The sequence below is a fragment of the Pempheris klunzingeri genome, chromosome 18, assembly GCF_042242105.1.
Source record: "Pempheris klunzingeri isolate RE-2024b chromosome 18, fPemKlu1.hap1, whole genome shotgun sequence".
In the NCBI taxonomy this organism is placed as follows: Eukaryota; Metazoa; Chordata; class Actinopteri; order Acropomatiformes; family Pempheridae; genus Pempheris; species Pempheris klunzingeri.
In genome coordinates, this window is record NC_092029.1 from 1,911,628 (window position 1) to 1,930,278 (window position 18,651).

Genomic DNA, 18,651 nt, shown 5'->3' on the forward strand with positions numbered 1-18,651 from the left:
AAAAAAAAAAAGTGGACCAGCTACTGCAACAACTTCATGTTTCCAGACGTTGTTGTTGTTGTGCAGAGGAACAAAACGAGGAAGCAACAGGTGAACGGAGAAGGTGGAACGTCGCAGCAGATTGTCTTCAGAGGAGGCCTGGTTTTTTTCTCTTTAGCTTAGTTTACGCGATTTATTGCTTCTCTTGACAATCTCACACGTTGGAGCCGCTGAAGTAGAAACTGTTTTCTTTCAAAAAATAAACTTGTACATTCCAGTTGGAGCGTCGCCGTTTCTGCAGCTCTTGTAGAAAATATTCAGTGTCGTGAGAACCAGCGAGCGAACGACGTGCTCGACAGCTTCTAACGCGGCAGACGATCTTTTAACACGACTATCAGCTTTTATTTTTCAACAAACAGTGATTTATTTTTTCAGGAAAGTGTTGATGAAAAAAACATTAAACTGCCTTGGGAATCACTGCATTGGCAAATTAAGTTTCTTCATGTAAAAAGATCAAATTTGAAGACTTGTGATGGTGTGAAGGAGTTCTTCAGGATGTTTTTTTTGCAGCGCTGATCTGTTCTCAAACAGCACACGAGAAGTTGCATCTCAGCTTTTGCATAATTATTTCACATTTTCTGCTTTGCTTGATAAACGCAGACAAAAAAAAAAAAAAAAAACCCAACTAATTAATCACGGAGCTGAATCACTGCTCAGGCCACCAACAAAAAAAAAACAACAAAAAAAGTGTTTGGAGCGACGTTTGGTCTCAAAGTCAAACCATTTTTGGACCGTTCTCATCAGCTTTACACGTTAAATCACACAGAATGAGAAGAAAAGAGGAATCACTACATGAACAAATCAACAAGTTACATTCGGCTGGAAAGACAGAAGGTAAAATAAAACAGTTATTAGCGAACATTTGACTGAGTCATGAGGAATGATGTGACACTCATGCAGCCTCACGGTGAGCGCCCACCGCTCTTTGTGCAAGTGTTTGTCGCCCTGTAAGAACCACATGAAGACAATGTAAACAGCAGGTTTTTAGTCGGAGAGGGATCACCAGCTAGCTGTTAAGATGGAAGCGACACACCGGTGAGACTTCAGTGTAATAATCAGGAATGCATAATTACAAAGGAATTAGGTTTTCTTGTTTGGGGAGGCAGCTCTGAACAGAAAGAAAAAGTCCTACTTCTGGCAATTAAACCCTGTTAAAGTAGCATTAAGGCCTCGTAGTTAGACTTCCTTGGAGAACAACAGGATGTGATAATTTAGTGTGATTTTTTTTTTTTTTTTCCTGCATAGGGTTCACTGCAAAACCTCCCTGCCCTCGCCCTCCCCAGCCCAGCCCCGCCCCCCCCCCCCCCCCCTCCAGGAACTGAAAGCCAGCAAGAACAAAAACGGCAACAGAAGAAAAACAAAAGGAGTCGAGACAAAAACAAAAATGCTGTTCAGGTGATCGCCAGTCAGAACCCGGTGCAGTGCGCTCAGACGCCATCTGTGTTAGGTAGCTGGTGCGTTTGTCCCTTTGTCTGCGGGGGAGAAGCCCCCGGCCCTCGGCGCCCCCGCCGGGCCCCGTCACTTGAACATGCTCTGCAGCATGGCCGTGGCGTAGGTGGGTCGCGCCTGCCGGCTCTCGATGGCGCTGCGGAGGTACTGGATGCCGCCGCAGCGCTCCCAGAACTCCTCGAACTGCCGGGGGAGGATCTCGGCGCCCCTCTTCCTCGACAGGCCCGTCTCCTCCAGGCTCAGCTCGCACATCTCCATGTCGTCCTTTCCTGGAGGACGGAAACACGAGTCACGTTTAGCGTCCTGAAAACGGCCTCAAACGTTCACCAAACTAGAACTGAGCTGGGAATCCAACGAACTCTTCCTCACCGCAAAGACGGAAGTGAGACTACAGAACATCTGCTGCCGCTGGGCCATTTCTGCATCAAGTAGCTCCAGCTGTTATTTCAATATTCAGCTCAATATCATCAATACTCTCAGTGCAAATTCTGAGAAAAAACACACAGGCGCCTATAAAAGGAGGTTTGTTGTCTTATTTCTGCAGTTCCAGGTAACCTGAGGCCCCTTTAAACAGGTAGCTGCTGTGTATCCTGGATATAAACCGTCATTTCATTCCCAGAACATCTTGAGCGTTGGTTATTTACATTCAGTCAGTGTAACGCAGCACACCTGCAGCTGTACGGGCAATAAGAAGTTTGAGCAGCGTTATATGAGGCACTTACTCACCCACATACTGCTGCTGTCTGAACACTGCTGCTCCCAAACACCAACTCTTTCTCTGCGATATGAGCTTCTCCTGATTGACGACCACGCGCTTTTTAAATCAGACGACACGGTTTCATAAACATCCCTCAACCTACAGACGACTCTGAGCTTTAAGTCAAAGAAAGGGGAGGAGCGCGGCGGGGGGAGTCGGGAGGTTTTAACTCGTCTACACACACACACACAGGTGGAGACAGATGGGTGAACTACAGAAGACAAACGCTGTTAACACCTGCACAGGTGATCTCATTTAGACCTGAGAGGCAGAACGACTGTCGTGATTAAAGATACAGAATAAAAGGAAAAGTTTTAAATGTTTAGTTTAATCAGAGGGTCAATGATTTAACCCTTTCATGCATAGAGGTCACTACAGTGTACAGCTATTGCATCATCCCATGTGCTGCTACTCAATGGGAAGCCAAGATGGCCGACAGACAGCCAGAAACACCAAGTTGCTAATTTTTTTTCTGTTCAAACCTTCAATAAAAAGAGACCCTTGCAGGTAAGAAAAATATGGTGACATCAAGTACCACCCAAGGAGTCATGCAATTGCTAAATTTTCCAAGTATTGATTTTATATTGGGAGGAAATTATGATTAATCACATGTCCACTGGTACATCATGCATCACTGGCTAGATTTCAACTACTGGACATGTAAATATATCTTTATGAAATACGGGTTGACAAAAACTAAAGATGCCTAAAGATGAATTAAAAAATCCTGACTGAGGTTATCATAATTCATGCATGAAAGGGTTAATGTTGCATCTCTTCAGCTTTTAAAGGAAAAGTTCTGCTGAGAGTTAAAATCAAAAGATCAATACGAATCTGAAGTCAGCAGATGATCATCTTAGTTTAGTTTAGCATAAAGACTAAAACTTTGTATCTGGACAAAAAGAGAGAGACTTTATACTGTTTAACTATTTACTGTCAAATAACTTCTGGGGACACCGACTGTTTTCAGTAAAACCTCAAAATGTCCTTTTTACATTCCTCTTTTTGTGCAGATTAAACAAACTAGATACTCGGGAGCTTTAGACATGTTTATAAAAGTGTTCTTGAGCTTTGCAGAGAGAATTAACTACAGGAAACCTACCAGCATACAGTCTCTGAGCTATTTGTGTATCAGCCTTTTATATTTGACTTTTACTAACCAAGTAGTTTTGGTGCCTAAACTTAACCAAACTGCAAATAAAAGAAAACTTAAGTGTATGAGGTAACTAACTTTACAAATTAATTAACAGAATTTACTGTTCATCAGGTATAAATACTCCAGAAATAGTTAAACCACATAAACATCAAATTGCCATTTTTACTTTTCTTTGTGTGCAGACTAAAAAAAATCAAATCTCAGGACAGAGCCAGGCTAGCAGTTTCCCCCCGTTTCTAGTCTTTATGCTAAGCTAAGCTAACCACATCCTGACTTTTTCTCATCTCGCTCCAGCACTGATGGTTCAGTTAAGTTTTAAATCATAAAATAACAGGTGGTGATGAACACTGTTGCCTATAAAGTTGGACTAAAATGTTTTTGTACCTCTTCTCATGAAATGATTGTGACAATGTGATTTATTCTTGATAAATAAAGTTTATATCTTCTCAACTTTATTGATCAAACTCTTCCAAACATATCACAGTGAAACTTAAACCACAGTGAACCTTTGCAGACTGTGGATTCAGGCTTTAACTAAATTGGGGGTATTGAACAATTATTCCAACTTTATGGGCAACAGTGTATAAATAAAGATTGATTGATCCAGAGTTCTGGCATCTGTATGGTGTCAGTAATTATCACCACCTCCTCCTCCTCCTCTTCCTCAGCGCTGTACTGACCTGCCACCAGCAGGATGGGGTGTTTATCGGGATGCAGCTCCATCTGCCTGGCGATCCACGGCCCGTCGAAGTGAGCGTACCACCAGCCCTTCTTCTTGTTCAGGGGGTCTTTGTACTGGTCGCCCGGCCGGATGAACGGGATGCGGAAGTAGCGCTGCTGCCGGTTCATGGCCACCTCGTACTGCCGGGCAGGTATGGGCGGGGCCGGGTTCTGCTGGGCTGTTGATTGGATGAGGGGAAAAAAAAAAAAAAGTTAGGCGTCTTCCACAGGTGATAGCGACCGATCAGGAGCCAGCGGCCATGTTTACATGCAGGCTGGGGCCATTTAATGGGAGGGATGGTGAAGATGTGCTCAGCGACAGCCTCGTTCCCGTTAATCAACCTGCGTATTAACTTTTTTATTGATATTTATTGGCAGTAAAGTTCTCCAGAAGTACTTCCAGTACACAATAAGAGCCTGCAATAGTTGGAAAAGTGCACTTTGAATTTCAAAAAGATGAAGAGCTGATTTCTGTTCTACTTTTGGAAAAACGTCCACATGTGAAGAATCTCCTCAATAACACGCTAAGACAAGATAAATCAGGTTCGACTTGGGTTTTTTAATTCCTGCCTTAAAGCTGAGAGAAGATGTAGAGACGACCTGGTTCTGCTGCTGTTTTTGTTTGTTTTCCTTCCTCGTTGATTTATTTCTGGTTTTGGGGTATTTAGTCGCCTCGATGCTACGTGTCGCTGTGTTTCAGTGTCTGCTGGCTTTAAAATCCACGAATAAAAACAACTTTTCTCAACATTTTCTGCACTTCCTGACACAAAGAGACCCCAAATAAATAAATCCAGCATGTTAGTTCTGGTAAATTCAAAGCCAGTAGCCAGCTAGCTTAGCATAACGACTGGAAACTGGCACACAGCTAGCTTAGCCCTACCAACAAAGCCCACAGCACCTCTAAAGCTCACTAATCAGTCACGCAGCACCATTTTTTTTTTCGTGGAAACATCATAAGGTGTATCTGTGAATGTCACGCTAGCTGTTTCCCCCTGTTTCCAGTCTCTGTGCTAAGCTAAGCTAACACATTTAGCGTACAGGCATGAAAGTGACATCAGTTTTCTCATTAACTCGCCGTTAAGTAGTGCGAACGTTTCCTAAAATGTCGAGCTGTGTCTTTTAAGCAGAAGTGAATCCATATCAGAGATAATTTAGGCTACATCTCCACAGCTGGGGGGGGGTTCATTCTGGGGGAAAAAAGCAGGGAAGCTGAAAAATCCTGACAAAGCAGCATTAACCCCAGAGCTGTCTATCCCGTGTTTGAGGTGTCTGTCACCACCCCAGTATAATAAGGATTAGTTTAAGCTGCTAAAGCGGAAAGAATAATGTTTTTAAGGATTTAACGGAGTCTCATCTTTTTAGAAACATCATCCTGGTTACTTGTGATGATCCACAGAGCTGCTGTTCACAGATTACATGCAGAACAGGTGTAGCTGTGACCTCCCAGCTTTGGAGTGTCAGACCTTTGACCCTGAACTGTACGCAGCATTAACAACGAGCAGTAGTGCAGCTTCACTTCTACCTAAACGTGCTTTAAAGGAAAACTCCAGTATTTGTAAAGCTCCTTTTGGTTTAACCATTAACAGCTGTGATATCGTTCTCTTCAAAGCCACCAGACTCCATTGAAAAAAACACCAATTTTACCCCGTAGTTGCTGGTCTACCGCTGTCTTGAACAGGTAGTTTATTTGTGTTATTGTGTGACTTGTATGTTTTTAAACGGTTAATTCGGATCCAACACAATATATGTGTAACACACAGTAACACAAACAAACCGACCACTTCAGGAAGCAGCAGACCAGCAGCTCCTGTGTCCTGTGAGCTAAAATCCCTGTTTTAGTGAATGGAGTCTGGTGTGTGTGCAGAGAGCGAGATAACGGCTGTTTGTGGTTAAACCAAAAGGATCTTCCAGGTCTCTCTCTGTAGGGATCCTTTCCATGATGCTGTCAGACCTGGACTTTGATCTTAACCCAAAGGATTACGTTGCTAAAAAACACCAGAGTTCTCCTTTAAGGTAAATTGGCATTAATCCTAACATTATTAATGCGCAGGTGAAAGCGCTGGAACGAGTCTCATGCAGAATGAAAGAACAAACATGGAATAAAGAATCTCAGTCAGCACAACCAGGCTGAAGCATCATTTGATTTGATCAGTGGGCACATATCTCCCTCCAGCAGGTCCCCGTTAGCCCACAGCATGGAAACATTAAGCTCCGCTGCTGCTCTCGGATCAGGTCTGAATAACAAACCCAGTCTCCGGCCTCCGTGTTTGAGTGCAGTCAGTGGGTCCTGCTGTTAGAGCTGGAGGGGAGGAATCAGCGAGACGGGAAGCGTAGCAGATTGTTTATGATGGGGTTTCAAACATTAAACATTATTTGCATCTTTCTACAAAGAAGAGTGTAAAATAAGGACCTACAGCGGCCGAGGAAGCTTCTCTACGTGACAAAGACGCCCGAGCTGCAGCTTGTTGGATCAGCGCTCTGCAAACAACTTCCTTTCGTCTTGGATTCAGTTTTAAAATCAAGAAACGAGGAAATAAATCACTCGTTTCCGATGCAGCTCAGCTTGTTAAGAGCAGAGCAATGGGAACGAGAGGAACGTGTTCAAGTTTCAAAACTGAATCCAAGATTTAAACACCGTGTTAAAACCGTCTGTGTCAGAGCGACACGCCGTCACCAGCTGAGCGGCGCCCTCACACCACCACCAGAGGGGCGAGAAACTGTAAAAGAATGACGCCAAAGAAACCAGCCCGCTTTGTTGAGAGACGGCAGCAGAAAAGCAGAGATGTTCCTCAGAGGAACCTGCAGGACTGAACCCTGATCAGGTTTCGATGCGACCAAGAACAAAGTGGACAAACAATCCAGACTGAAAACTGTCTCGTAAATGTCAACAAACTGAAACGTCAGCACCTTTGGAGTTCTCACCTGACGCCAACTTCAGGAACAAAGTCTGTAAAAACTGAAACCAGAATATATCTGAGGCTTACAGCAGTGAAACTTTTCTAAATGTAGAGATATCTGTGGGACTCTTCCCTGGGTGTGTGTGATTTGGGTGAACTGTCCCTTTAGTTCCCTTTAGACTCCCAGATGGTCTAAATGATCTTTATGAGGTTTCTCCAAACGGATGACTGGAACCTACTTTGGCAGGAAAGTGGCTGAATTTAAACATTAACATCCATTAGCAACATTTCCAATAACGCTGTCGCCAGGAGGGATTCAGGCGCCGAGTAACCGGAGCCGGTGAGGAGACAGACAGACAGACAGACAGACAGACAGACAGACAGACAGACAGACAGACAGGTGTGACGGCTGCACTGGACGCCTCATAGAGCCGAATGGGCCGTTATTAACCTTCATTAAGTCAGGAGCGAATGGACTGAAGCGTCTGCTCGCTCTTCCTGCCGTCACGCTCCCACAAACGTGATGCTGTCACCCGCCGCCACACCCAAAGCCGCCTGTCTTCCCCTCCGTCTCCATCTCCGTCTCCGTCTCCATCTGGGGATTTCTCCGTGTGGGAGGACCAATAACAGCGGGCCTGAAGAGCTCGGAGGAATTACCTCGGCTCTTCATCACGCCGCCGTGGCCGTCTGGGGAGGCGGCTCTCTCAGACGTGGCGAGCGCCGGTCATCAACACGAGATCGCTCAGATAATCTCCTCCGTACATCGGCCTCAGCGGAGGCAGCGGTCGCCATGGAAACCCATCAACCCCTCCTCCACCGAAAAGGAGAAACTTTTCCCATCAAACTGAGCAGCGCAGAGCAGAGCACGACCCCCCCCCCCCACCCCAAAAAAGAAATAAAGGCCGCCAGTGATCCCAGTTAGGAGCAGATTGGGAGGTGGGAGGCTGTGGGAGGGTGGGGGGGGGGGGTTAATTAGGAGGGGAGGGGGGCGGTGCAGCTCTGCGGTTAGTAGCGTGACACACATGTGGACCACTTACATGCTTTTCTCACGGGAGGTGCATGATCTGAAAGTAAACATGCCAGGTTACACGGACGCTCACAGCAGGAAGTGATGCAACACGGTGAAACAGGTGAGACGACAGGAGTGAAAAACACAAACACTGATGAAGGTGACACTCGTCCTCATTACACTGTTTATCATCATCATCATCATCATCGTCATGTTTTGTTCATTCTGTGATTTCTGAAGTGAACATAGAAGAAGTTTGGATCTAAAACTGACACATGACGTCAATCGTCATGTCGACTTCTGCTGCCTTTGTGTTTGGTTTCTACTCTAAAGCACCTTTTGATTAAGATCTAAGCGGATGAAGACGTTTCTCCACCTGTTGGCAACAACCACCTTTTCTAAAAGCTCCATAATTCAACAGTGAGGAAGTTACTGAACTGTTTTATGTCGCTTAAGAAAATGTTAAATAACGTCTGTGATTAATTCAAACTTAAGACATTTTAAGGCCTCGAACCTAAAACCTGTTTGACTTTCAGACTGAGAGGAAAGAAAAATGCGGTTTGGATTCATCCGCCGCTGAAAATAGTCCCCAAATGATGCAGTACTTCGTCCTGTTTGTTTGATAAAATCTACAGCAAACTGTTTTTTTATTCACTATTATTTTACATCTTATATTTCACACAGACGGGATCACGGTCAGCCCTCAGACGTCCAAACAAACAGATAATAAACATTTCTTAAAATGGTGGCTGATCTTCATCATCCTCATCATCAGGACGAGGCTGTGGTGTGGAGGCAGAGGATGTGTGTGTGTGTGTGTGTGTGTGTGTGTGGTCGGTGCAGAGCACACAATAGACGGCTCGGAGTGAGAGCTCTCCGTCGTCATGACAACTCGACGTGCGGCACAAGGAGACGAGGCGCCGGAGAGAGGCCGAGGAGACGGAGCACCTTTGTTTTTCCTCGCGCATGAACGTGACCGTGGCCCCGTCGGCGACCCTGAACGCACCACGGGTTCATCTCTCCGCGGTCGCCCTCCAATGTCTCGTATCGATTTAGTTTTTTTTCCGAGCGCGTTGAACACTGAAGACGATGTGGACGTTCTCCTGATGAGCTTCTGCTCTCAGTCTCTAGTTTACTGTCTTCTTCAGCACAGCAGGACGTTCATGTAGTAGATTATGGTCCATGTAGAGGAAGATAGACCAGGAAGAGGGGCAGGGGGGCTTTAGGACGGGGCTACCTGCTCACTGACCAATCAGAAGTGGGGCCTGCCTAAACCTAACCAATCAGAGGCAGAAAAAAAGTGTCACTTCTGGCTCCAAAAAAAACAAGATGGCGACGGCCCGAAGCCAAACTAGAGGCTTCAAAAAGGCGGATCACAAACCAGCAGGTGGCGCCACAACCACATCTTATATTCAGTCTATGATTAAAAGTAAATATCTGTGAAACTAACGACTTACAGCTAATTATGTTAGCATGCTAATACATTAAACTAAGCTGGTGAAAATTGTTAAAGTTCCACCTGCCAAAAACCAGCATGTTAACATGAGCAGAATGAAACTGAGCTGGTTTATCAGCTCAGGGAACATTTTCCTGATGAGTTTCTGCTCTCAGTCTTCTTCAGCACAGCAGGACGTTCATTTAGTAAATGACTTTGTGACTAATCAATCACAGGTGGTCTTCTTGGGACGGATGTCAGCCATGAAACCAGCCTCAAGGCTTCAGAACAGGTGGTTACAAACGTCTACGTCCACTTCTCATCTCATCGTCGTCGTCTTTACTCGCGAATGAACAAAAATGATCTGGCATCATCAAATCTGAGTAATGATGATAATGGTTTGCCGCCAAGACCTCGAGGCCGTCACCTCTGGCTCAAAACAGCCAGGATGGTGAAAAAACCAAAAGGTGGCGTCACGGCGGCTCCGCCCACTTCTTACGTACAGTCTGTGGAAGCTACGCAGACATTTGATCTGTAAGAGCATCAGTTTGACTAAGTCTCAACTTTTTCCACTTTTCAAGACGTTTTTTTAAGAGAAGTAGTGAACAAAGAAATGGTGTTTTTGAAATAACTTCCTTTCACTCCCATAGTCGTTCTACCGTTGAACTGAACTTTACAGAAGCGTCTTAGAAGCTTTACTTGCTGGGTTTTTTCGCCTTTTTCTCTATTTTTTCTGTGGCGCATTAAAAATGTGAAGTGAAGACTAAAGTATCTGAATGAAGCTTGACTAAAACAGACAAATATCAAATGAAGATCTTTTAAAATATGTAAATAAATCAGTTGGTGAACGAAACAACAGAAACCTCGAGCCTTATTTCAGCGTCCTAGCGGTGCAGCGATGTGTCGTGGTGTCGTACCGTAGTCGGTGACAAATTTTGGCGCTCGCTGCTCCGTGTCGGTGTTTCTTTTCTTGTTCTTTGACTTCCAGGCGTGGTAAACTTTGAGCCGGCGGTGGAACTCCTCCCTGCAGGCGGCCAGCAGCTCGATGTCTGCAGGGGACAGGATTGGGAAATCAGTCAGGACAAACACCGAAGCTACAACCGCTCTTAAACGTCAGGGCTTCACTTTGTTTTCTGCTCTGAACACAGTTTCTTTCCTGAAAGCTTGAAGTTTAAGAAACGCCCCAAAATCAAAAGGGTTCATCCTCTGCAGAGCATGAATGTGTTCAGTAGAATTACTGACAGGATAAATAGCACATTTTGAGGAAGTCTGGTCTTTAGTGTTTCAAGAAACCATGTCATGTGTGCACCAGGGGAAATTAAACCTGTTCATCCTCTGGGGAGCAGGAATATGATCTGTGTGTGTGATATCTGATGCTGACATTTTTATTTTCACTTCAAGGACTTCAATGTGAGTTCATCATCTGGGGAGCATACATTTGTTTAGTAAAGTAAGGGGAATCTGAACATTAGATTTTGATATTTCAAATCACGGGGTCATAAAAATAAAATTGGTTCATCCTCTGGGGAGCAACAATGTGCTCCCCAGAGGATTCTTCCTTTGCAGAGAAGATTAATAAATATCATGCATGCAAAGTTCACATTTTGGTACTAAAGGAAAGGTCACGAGTGGTCCAAAATAAACCGGTTCATCCTCTGGGAGTATGACTTTGCTCAGGAAAAGTGATGGCAGTTTCTGTAACTGGCAGCAGTTGGAGCTTTCAACTGTTTATCCAGGATTTTCAGCCTTTTAACTCAAAGTTTTCAGCTATTTTCTCCTATAAAACCTGTTCACGTGTTCAAACTGCCTTTTCTGGTTATTAAGTTACTTTAACATTTGAGTTTATTACTTTATCTGACAGGGACACTGATGAAAACTATTGAAAACATGCAAGAGTTTGCCAAAAAGGCTCCGTTACACTAGCTAGTTTCCTGCCTTTCAGAGACCAGCTTTCTAGTTTGGGGGTCTAAACTATATTTGTGTGCTGAATACTGGGACAAAGAACCCTGGACCCAAACCACCAGACTCACTGTTCATTAACATCTTTAAACAAACCCAACACACACACACAGAGCATTAAGATAACACATTTCATCAGGATGATTCAGATAAATTACTTTAGTGGCAAAAAGAAAAAAAAAAGAGCCTTCAATGTGTCGTCCACAGCACCGGGGCTAACTGTGCAATGAGATGCTTAATGCACACTAAGTGCTCAGGTAACGTCAGCCGAGCAGAATTACTCTGCAGGCAGACAAACGGTGAGCACAAAAAAAACTACTTCCATTTATCGCTCAGGGCTGAAATCGCTGCAGAATAAACCAGAGTGGCAGGTGTCAACAAGCCCTCGTCGCTGTTATGTCGGACTTTTATTCCGCCGCCGCAGATCATTACGAGCTGGGGTGGAGGGAGGGTGGGGGGAGGGGGACGTGACCACATCAGTATTCAATCTCCCGCTCTGTCTGCGAGGCGAGCGGCCGGTTAACAGCGAGCAGAGTCATTTCTGTGTTTATGTGTCGGCTCTCCACACACACACTGGTTGGTGGGATGTCGTGCTTCACACTTCCTCCGGCGTGGACGAGGACGAGGACGAGGACGAGGACGAGGACGAGGACAGGTGGGCTCGCAGGTTAAACTCAATATTATGAGAAGAAAAACAGAGGGAAGCGGTGGATCTTCTCCCTCTGGCTCTTTTCTCTTTTCTTCAGCTCTCCTCTATCATTAACTCACCATCAGCCCACGGGGGGGAGGGCTGGGATATTTGTGCATCCATTATCGGGCTGCTGCCGCTCTGACCTTTGACCTCCTTTATGTTGTTGAGCTAACAGCTGATCTGTTTCCCTCTTGCTTCACCGCGGGTTAATGTCATGCACTCAAAACGTCACTTAAAGAAGAAACAGTGTGACATTTAGATCTTTGTATGCTAAACATGAACCTATAGCCTGCAGCTGGTTAGCTTAGCTTAGCATTAAGGCTGGAAACAGAGGGAAAAGGCTAGCCTGGTTCTGCCTAAAGCTACTAAAGAACTCATCTACCAGCACCTGTAAAGGCTGAAACTGTGCAAAATATATTAAATATATGAAATTTATCTGCTGATTTACAGACGTCTGAGCATTTTACGGTTTGGCCACTATGTAAAATACTTCCTGGGTCTCTTCCTGCACTCTCCATGTGCTTTGTATTGTGTGATAAGCTAGCGAAGGGCTAACAGGAAGTTAGCCATCTCGACAGGCCTGAGATGCTAGTGCGCCATGCTCCATGCAGGTAACTTGGTGTCATGACCCACTGAGCAACTTTCACTGGAGTGAACACTAAAGGTGTATCCAGATGTCCACCGTAGACGCTAATGTGATCAGCTGACGTGCTGAAACCTAATCTTTTTTGCTAGCTACTGATGTTTTGTTAGCTTTCGGTGCTCGGTTGCACAATGAGCCCTGACTGATGCCGTGCTGCGCTCTGTCCTCACCAAAATGGCGGACCAAGAGATAAACGTTGTTATCTGTATGTAGATAAATCATCAAGAGTTCACATCTCTTCTCAGCCATGTTCATCCTCTGGGGAGCAGGAATATGATCTGTGTGTGTGATATCTTATGCTGACATTTTTATTTTTAATTCAAGGACTTCAATGTGAGTTCATCATCTGGGGAGCATACATTTGTTTAGTAAAAGTAAGGGGAATCTGAACATTAGATTTTGATATTTCAAATCACGGGGTCATAAAAATAAAATTGGTTCATCCTCTGGGGAGCAACAATGTGCTCCATAACTTCCACTGAAAATTCTTCCTTTGCAGAGAAGATTAATAAATATCATGCATGCAAAGTTTACATTTTGGTACTAAAGGAAAGGTCACAAGTGGTCCAAAATAAACCGGTTCATCCTCTGGGAGTATGACTTTGCTCAGGAAAAGTGATGGCAGTTTCTGTAACTGGCAGCAGTTGGAGCTTTCAACTGTTTATCCAGGATTTTCAGCCTTTCAACTCAAAGTTGCAGGTAGATAAATCATCAGGAGTTCACATCTCTCTCACATCTCTCCAATGTGGATATAATTCAAGAATGAACCTTTAAACTTCCCCGGATAAGATCGACATCAACTCTTCAAAAGTCAGCGTAAAGGTGAAGCAGCAGTCCGATATCTCCGTCACGGCACCATCCGGTAGTTTGTTTGACAACTGGGAACAACTGTGGTATCATCATGATGAGTTTTTGTTAAAAGAGTCGTTCTCTCTTCACTCCCACAGGAGAGAAGTGGCCATAAAATGAGGCAGAGTTTACAAAAATAAAAGTAAGTGGTGCAGAACGGGAGCTGTGGGAGACGTTTCTGTCAAATCTGTCCGTTTGGTGGAAATGAGGCCACATTACTGAAGACTGAGCCATAAAAATATAAAGTTCGTCCTTCAGTGGCGCTGAAGGAAAAGTCACGTCTCAGAAGAAAAATCAAGAAATAAACAGCTAAGGTTCGATAGCTGCTCTCGTTGGTTTGGATGTGAGTGAGTGGACTCCGAGCAGTTCATCCTCTGTGGAGCTGGAAGGTCATTTAACAAGTTTCAAGGCTACCTGCATCTAAGACCTTCATGTACACAGCTGGTGTTTTTACCTGAGGGTGGCGCTAAAAGGAAGGTTAATGAAATGAGCTGAAATCAAAAGGATTAATCCTCTGGGGAGTGAGAATGTGTTCAGTGGAATTACCAGCAATTTTTATCCTCTGAAGAGCAAATTTAAGCGTTAAAACAAAACAACTGTGTGGATTTTGAGGCGTGAGCAGTGGGTGTAAAGCCTCTGTTTCAGGGTCTCCAGTGTCTACACCCGTGCACAAACTAAACCCTGACACTCACCACATGAGGTATTGATGGCGTCCCGCAGCTCAGCGTACTTCCACTTGCTCAGCTCGTACTTCTTGGCCCCGGCGGCGGCCTTGGAGGCCTGGACCTGCGGACCTCTAACACAGGAAACAGACAGGAAGGACGCAGGAAGTCAGCAACCAAGACCCTAACAGCAGGGAATTGTGGGATACCGGCAGCGGGGATCGGAAAGGAAGGTTATTCGCTTCGTGATGAACTCGGGTCAGAGAGGGTTTACAGGGAATGTATTATATTGTAAAGAGGAAGTAGATGGGCGGAGCTTACGGAGCGTGTCAGGTGGGACAATCACCAAACTAATAACTAGTGCCATGTGATTTATTCAACACCTTTAGTTAGCATGTAGCATTAGCATTTTTTTTTTTTTTTTTTTTTTTTTTAGAAAGGCGGACGACAGAATGGCGTCGCTTTGGTTCGTTTCAGACTTGTGTTTGTCTGGTGTGGTGACAGGAGCAGTCAGACAACGCTCATCCAAACCACTTAATCTGGAGGAAGAACTGAAAGTGAGCAACACCTGAAATGTCAGAAATAATCCCTCAACAGGACTGTGAGCACACGGATCAAAGTCAGCCGATCAAAGTCAAAGTCAGTGCCTCCACCTCCTCCACCGGTGGACCAACATGGGGCCTTATTTCACCTTATATTCAGTTTGAATTAGACACACTTGATGTTTGCCAGTTTAAAAGAAAGTCATTAGAAAGACGACGTGGCGTCCAGCTAGCCGGCGGCGCTAAAGCTGCTCTGAGTGTGTTTGGTACCAGGATGTGGTCCCAGCGGCAGGTGGAGGGTCTTAAAGGACCAGGATCTGTGATCCAACACAGCAGCTCAGAGAACATTAGGGACGTTAGCACGGGGACGTAGCCGCTTTAGCTCGCTAGCTAGCTAGCAGGTCTGACACCAAACTAAATGGGTCTTTAGCGTCTTCACCACAAACTGAGACTTTAAAATGATCTTTTAAACTGACAAACATCATTCAAACAGGATCTAAACTTTATTTGTCCCTCCAGGTTGATGAATGTACAATTTTTTTTACCAAAATATCCCCAAACGCTTACTGAAAGGTGTTGGGACTTTGCCTATTTCTGTTTATCTGAGCCGGTGGTTTGTCTGGTCATCTGACGGCTTGTGAGCGTCTCTTTAAAATGTTAAACTAAACCAAAGTGATAACAGACTCTTTCTATGGAGCTGAATACCTGAGTCACCTTGAACATAAGCTCCACCCACCCAGGAAGTCATCACAGCTTTAACACAACAGGTTGAGGAGCGCTGGTTCGTTGCAGCTGCGGGTTCGTTCAGGTGAAAGCGAGGAAAAACAGGGGGGGGGGGGGGCGTCGTTAGGAGGAAAGAGAAAGGTTGCTACGGCAGAGCTGTAAAGGAAGTGGAGGTGAAGCAGCACCTCAGGTGTGACGGCGGGAGGCGTCAGCTGACCCTGCTGAATAATAAAAGGCTGTTTGGTGGTACAACATGCTGAGCTGCTCTCCAGCTGACCGGCCTCAGTAATCCGTCACCAGGATTTGCCCTTTTTAGAAGTGCAGTACAGTTGTGGGCGGGGCCCCGCTGCTCCTCTAATCCTATTGGGCGGCCGTGCGTCTCATGATTAGCGGGAAAGAACTTGGCCTCGGACCCGGGGCGGCTGTAACGTGCTTTCCCAGAAGCACACGGCGGCTTTGGCGGCGAGCTAAGTCAGTCAGTCACCTTCTGCTCCCACTTCCTGTCGCCGAGCGCGGCGCAGCGAGAGGCGGCCTGAGCCAATTAGCCACAGACAGACGAGCAGACGAGCCGGGAGGCGAAAGTACTGGCACCACTTCAAGTGACATCAGTCATTCACGGGCTGAGTGAACGTGTGGGGGGGGGGGGCACACGTGGGACGTCCCATTAAGCCGCCGTAATCACCGATTCAGTCGCTCAGTGAAGCTGCAGCGTAACTTTGACCTGCGGAGGACGTTTGTTCTCTCGGCTCTGCTGCACCAACAGGTGGTTTTCTCCTCACTGGAAATTTACCTTCAAGCTTCACTCGAGTCATTTCTGATTCACTCCTCCGTCCTGAGTCTGTTCAGAGGTCTGAAGATGCTGCTAAAGTGATAATCAACAACATTTTCAAGTCCAATCAGGAGAAAATCAAACATTTTCATCATGAATTCAGACTCTTTCCATCTGTGAATCAGGCTCAAAGTTCTGTGAAGGTTTGAGCCTTAAAACGCCAAAAAGGTTTTACTGGGAAACTGAATGTGAATCAGGCTGCTGCTGCTACCAGCACCTGAAGTTTACCTCCACCAGGAACCACTAAACCTTCCTGTGACCTTTCAAGGACCCGTAATGACGTTTCCATGTAATGTGACACAGTGACTGTGAACCAGAAGTTATTACTGCACCGGATAAACAGGACTCTTAGACATTAGACATGGAAGCTAAATATTAAGAAGAAGCACTAAAATCCACCTTAAACAGGTCTCCTGTTGGTCCACGTACGGTACGAACACATTTCACAACTTCAAAGCTGTTTATAGGCCTGGAAAATGGGATTTTTATGGGATTTTCCAGGTTTTCCAGGACCGTGGGATCCCTGCAGCACACGAAGAGCTGTGTTTTTTATACTTTCACCTCAGAATATGATTCAGAACATTAAAAGTGAAAATACAAATAAACTGTTGATTATTAACCAAACTGAAAAATATCGCCTCGTCAGGCCAGCAGGTGGCGTTACGTTTTGTTTAAAACGATGAAACTCTAGTGAGACCGTTAGCATCCAGTGCTCGGAAACACCTTTCAATACCCCGTCAATAAACAGTGATCGGGCGCTTCCTGCTGTCATTCCAGTAAATGACATACTTCCATCGTGGTTCTGCTGCATTTCAACAACAACGAAGCGAGAAAAACTAAACCGTCCATCCACTCCGCTGCATTTTGAACGTGTGTAAAGTTACAGACTGCACCTTTAATACACTTAATAGGAACACTGGAACAACAGTAGGGGAAAAAACAGCGGACATGACACGACATGGAGGGAATTAACCCTGTTTGTGAGAATACTTGAATTAAACTTTGATCACCAACAATCAGCAAACTCAGCCGGATCACATTTTCATGTTTTAATTAAAAAAAAATCTTGGTGGATTTAGAGAAAAATGATGGGACTGATTGCGTCGAGAGATTTTCACTGAAGACAGAGACGTAGTTTTTAGATTTCTACCCACCGAGCCAGAAGTTCAGTCATCTCCTTCGCCATTTCTTCCCTAAAAAAGCATGAAGGTCCCGGTTTGACAAAGTTAGTGTGCTGTTGGGAGTGTGTGTTTTTTACTGACTGCACAAAAACACAACATGAGGAACAATGAAGTGTAGTTTTAGGAGGAAGACGAGAAGGAAGAACAAGAAAGAAAAAGACGTGTGGAGGAGAAGAAGAAACATCTGAGAGATGTGATTTATAAATATGAGGATTTTAGAAAAATGTCTTTCAAATCACGTTTTTATGAACAAAACTGCAAAATGATCACTAACGAAGGGTTCAGTTTACTTTCAAATAAAATCAACTTGAAGAAACAAGCTACAAAAAGAACAACCTAAAAAAATCCAAAGCTGTTGTCTCCATCTATGCTCGCCTCCAAGCCACCAGACTCCACTGACAAAAACGGCAATTTTACCTCACAGAAGAGGGGACCTCCTCTGCTACGACTGCCTCAATCAGTGAACACAACATGTTAGTTTGGATCTGAAATAACCATTTTATCCACCAAACTAACACAATAACGCAGGCAAATTAACCCAATGAGAGCAGCAGTAGACCAGCCACTCCCATATTCTGCAGGGTAAAATCACTGTTTTTATCAATGGAGTCTGGTGGCTTTGAAAAGAGAGAAAACGGCTTCTGTTCCTCATCTGAAATGCTTATTAAATAAATATAAAGGAACAGATCTTCTTCCTACGCATTAAATAGGAAAACTGCGCTGTGAAAAATTTAGTTAAGTATCATTCTGGGTAAATTAAACTCAACATGTGGCCAAATCTAATCACTAATCCACCGATTACACACAAGGAGGTCGCAGTTTGTAGCCTGGAAGAAAACAATGATGTTTTCCTCAAAACATAAAAGACAAAAACTCTGAAGGAGCAGAAGGAAAAGAAAACAACTCCAAAAAGACTTAATAGAGGAAGATAAAGGAGAGAAACAGTGTTTACGTGTCTGAATGAGTGTAGATGTAGAATACGTGTTCACAGCGAGGTCAAAGGTCAAAGGCTTCATTCTTAAAGATGCTTCACTACTTTCCTCCTCATCACTCACGTTATCTCGAACACTTTCTGCCAGTTTGAGGGGAAATACTCTAAAATACTTCAGC

The 18,651-nt window shown here is 44.7% G+C and overlaps 1 protein-coding gene across 3 annotated transcripts in view; it reads right to left on the reverse strand.

Moving 5' to 3' along the window:
- Positions 1-1,483: 1,483 nt before the first annotated feature.
- The window catches only part of myo6a (myosin VIa), a 132,397-nt gene continuing 115,229 nt past the window's right edge, over positions 1,484-18,651 (reverse strand). For 2 of the 3 annotated variants that reach the window (XM_070849046.1, XM_070849045.1), the window contains exons 31-35: positions 17,515-17,553; positions 14,297-14,400; positions 10,380-10,511; positions 4,082-4,300; positions 1,484-1,757 (exon numbers count right to left, since the gene is read on the reverse strand). In XM_070849046.1, coding sequence (XP_070705147.1) covers positions 1,558-1,757; positions 4,082-4,300; positions 10,380-10,511; positions 14,297-14,400; positions 17,515-17,553 — 694 coding nt within the window. In that variant the 3' untranslated portion in view covers positions 1,484-1,557. Of the gene's footprint in view, positions 1,758-4,081; positions 4,301-8,004; positions 8,083-10,379; positions 10,512-14,296; positions 14,401-17,514; positions 17,554-18,651 lie in introns of those variants that run through there. The other variant, XM_070849047.1, reaches the window with a different exon arrangement.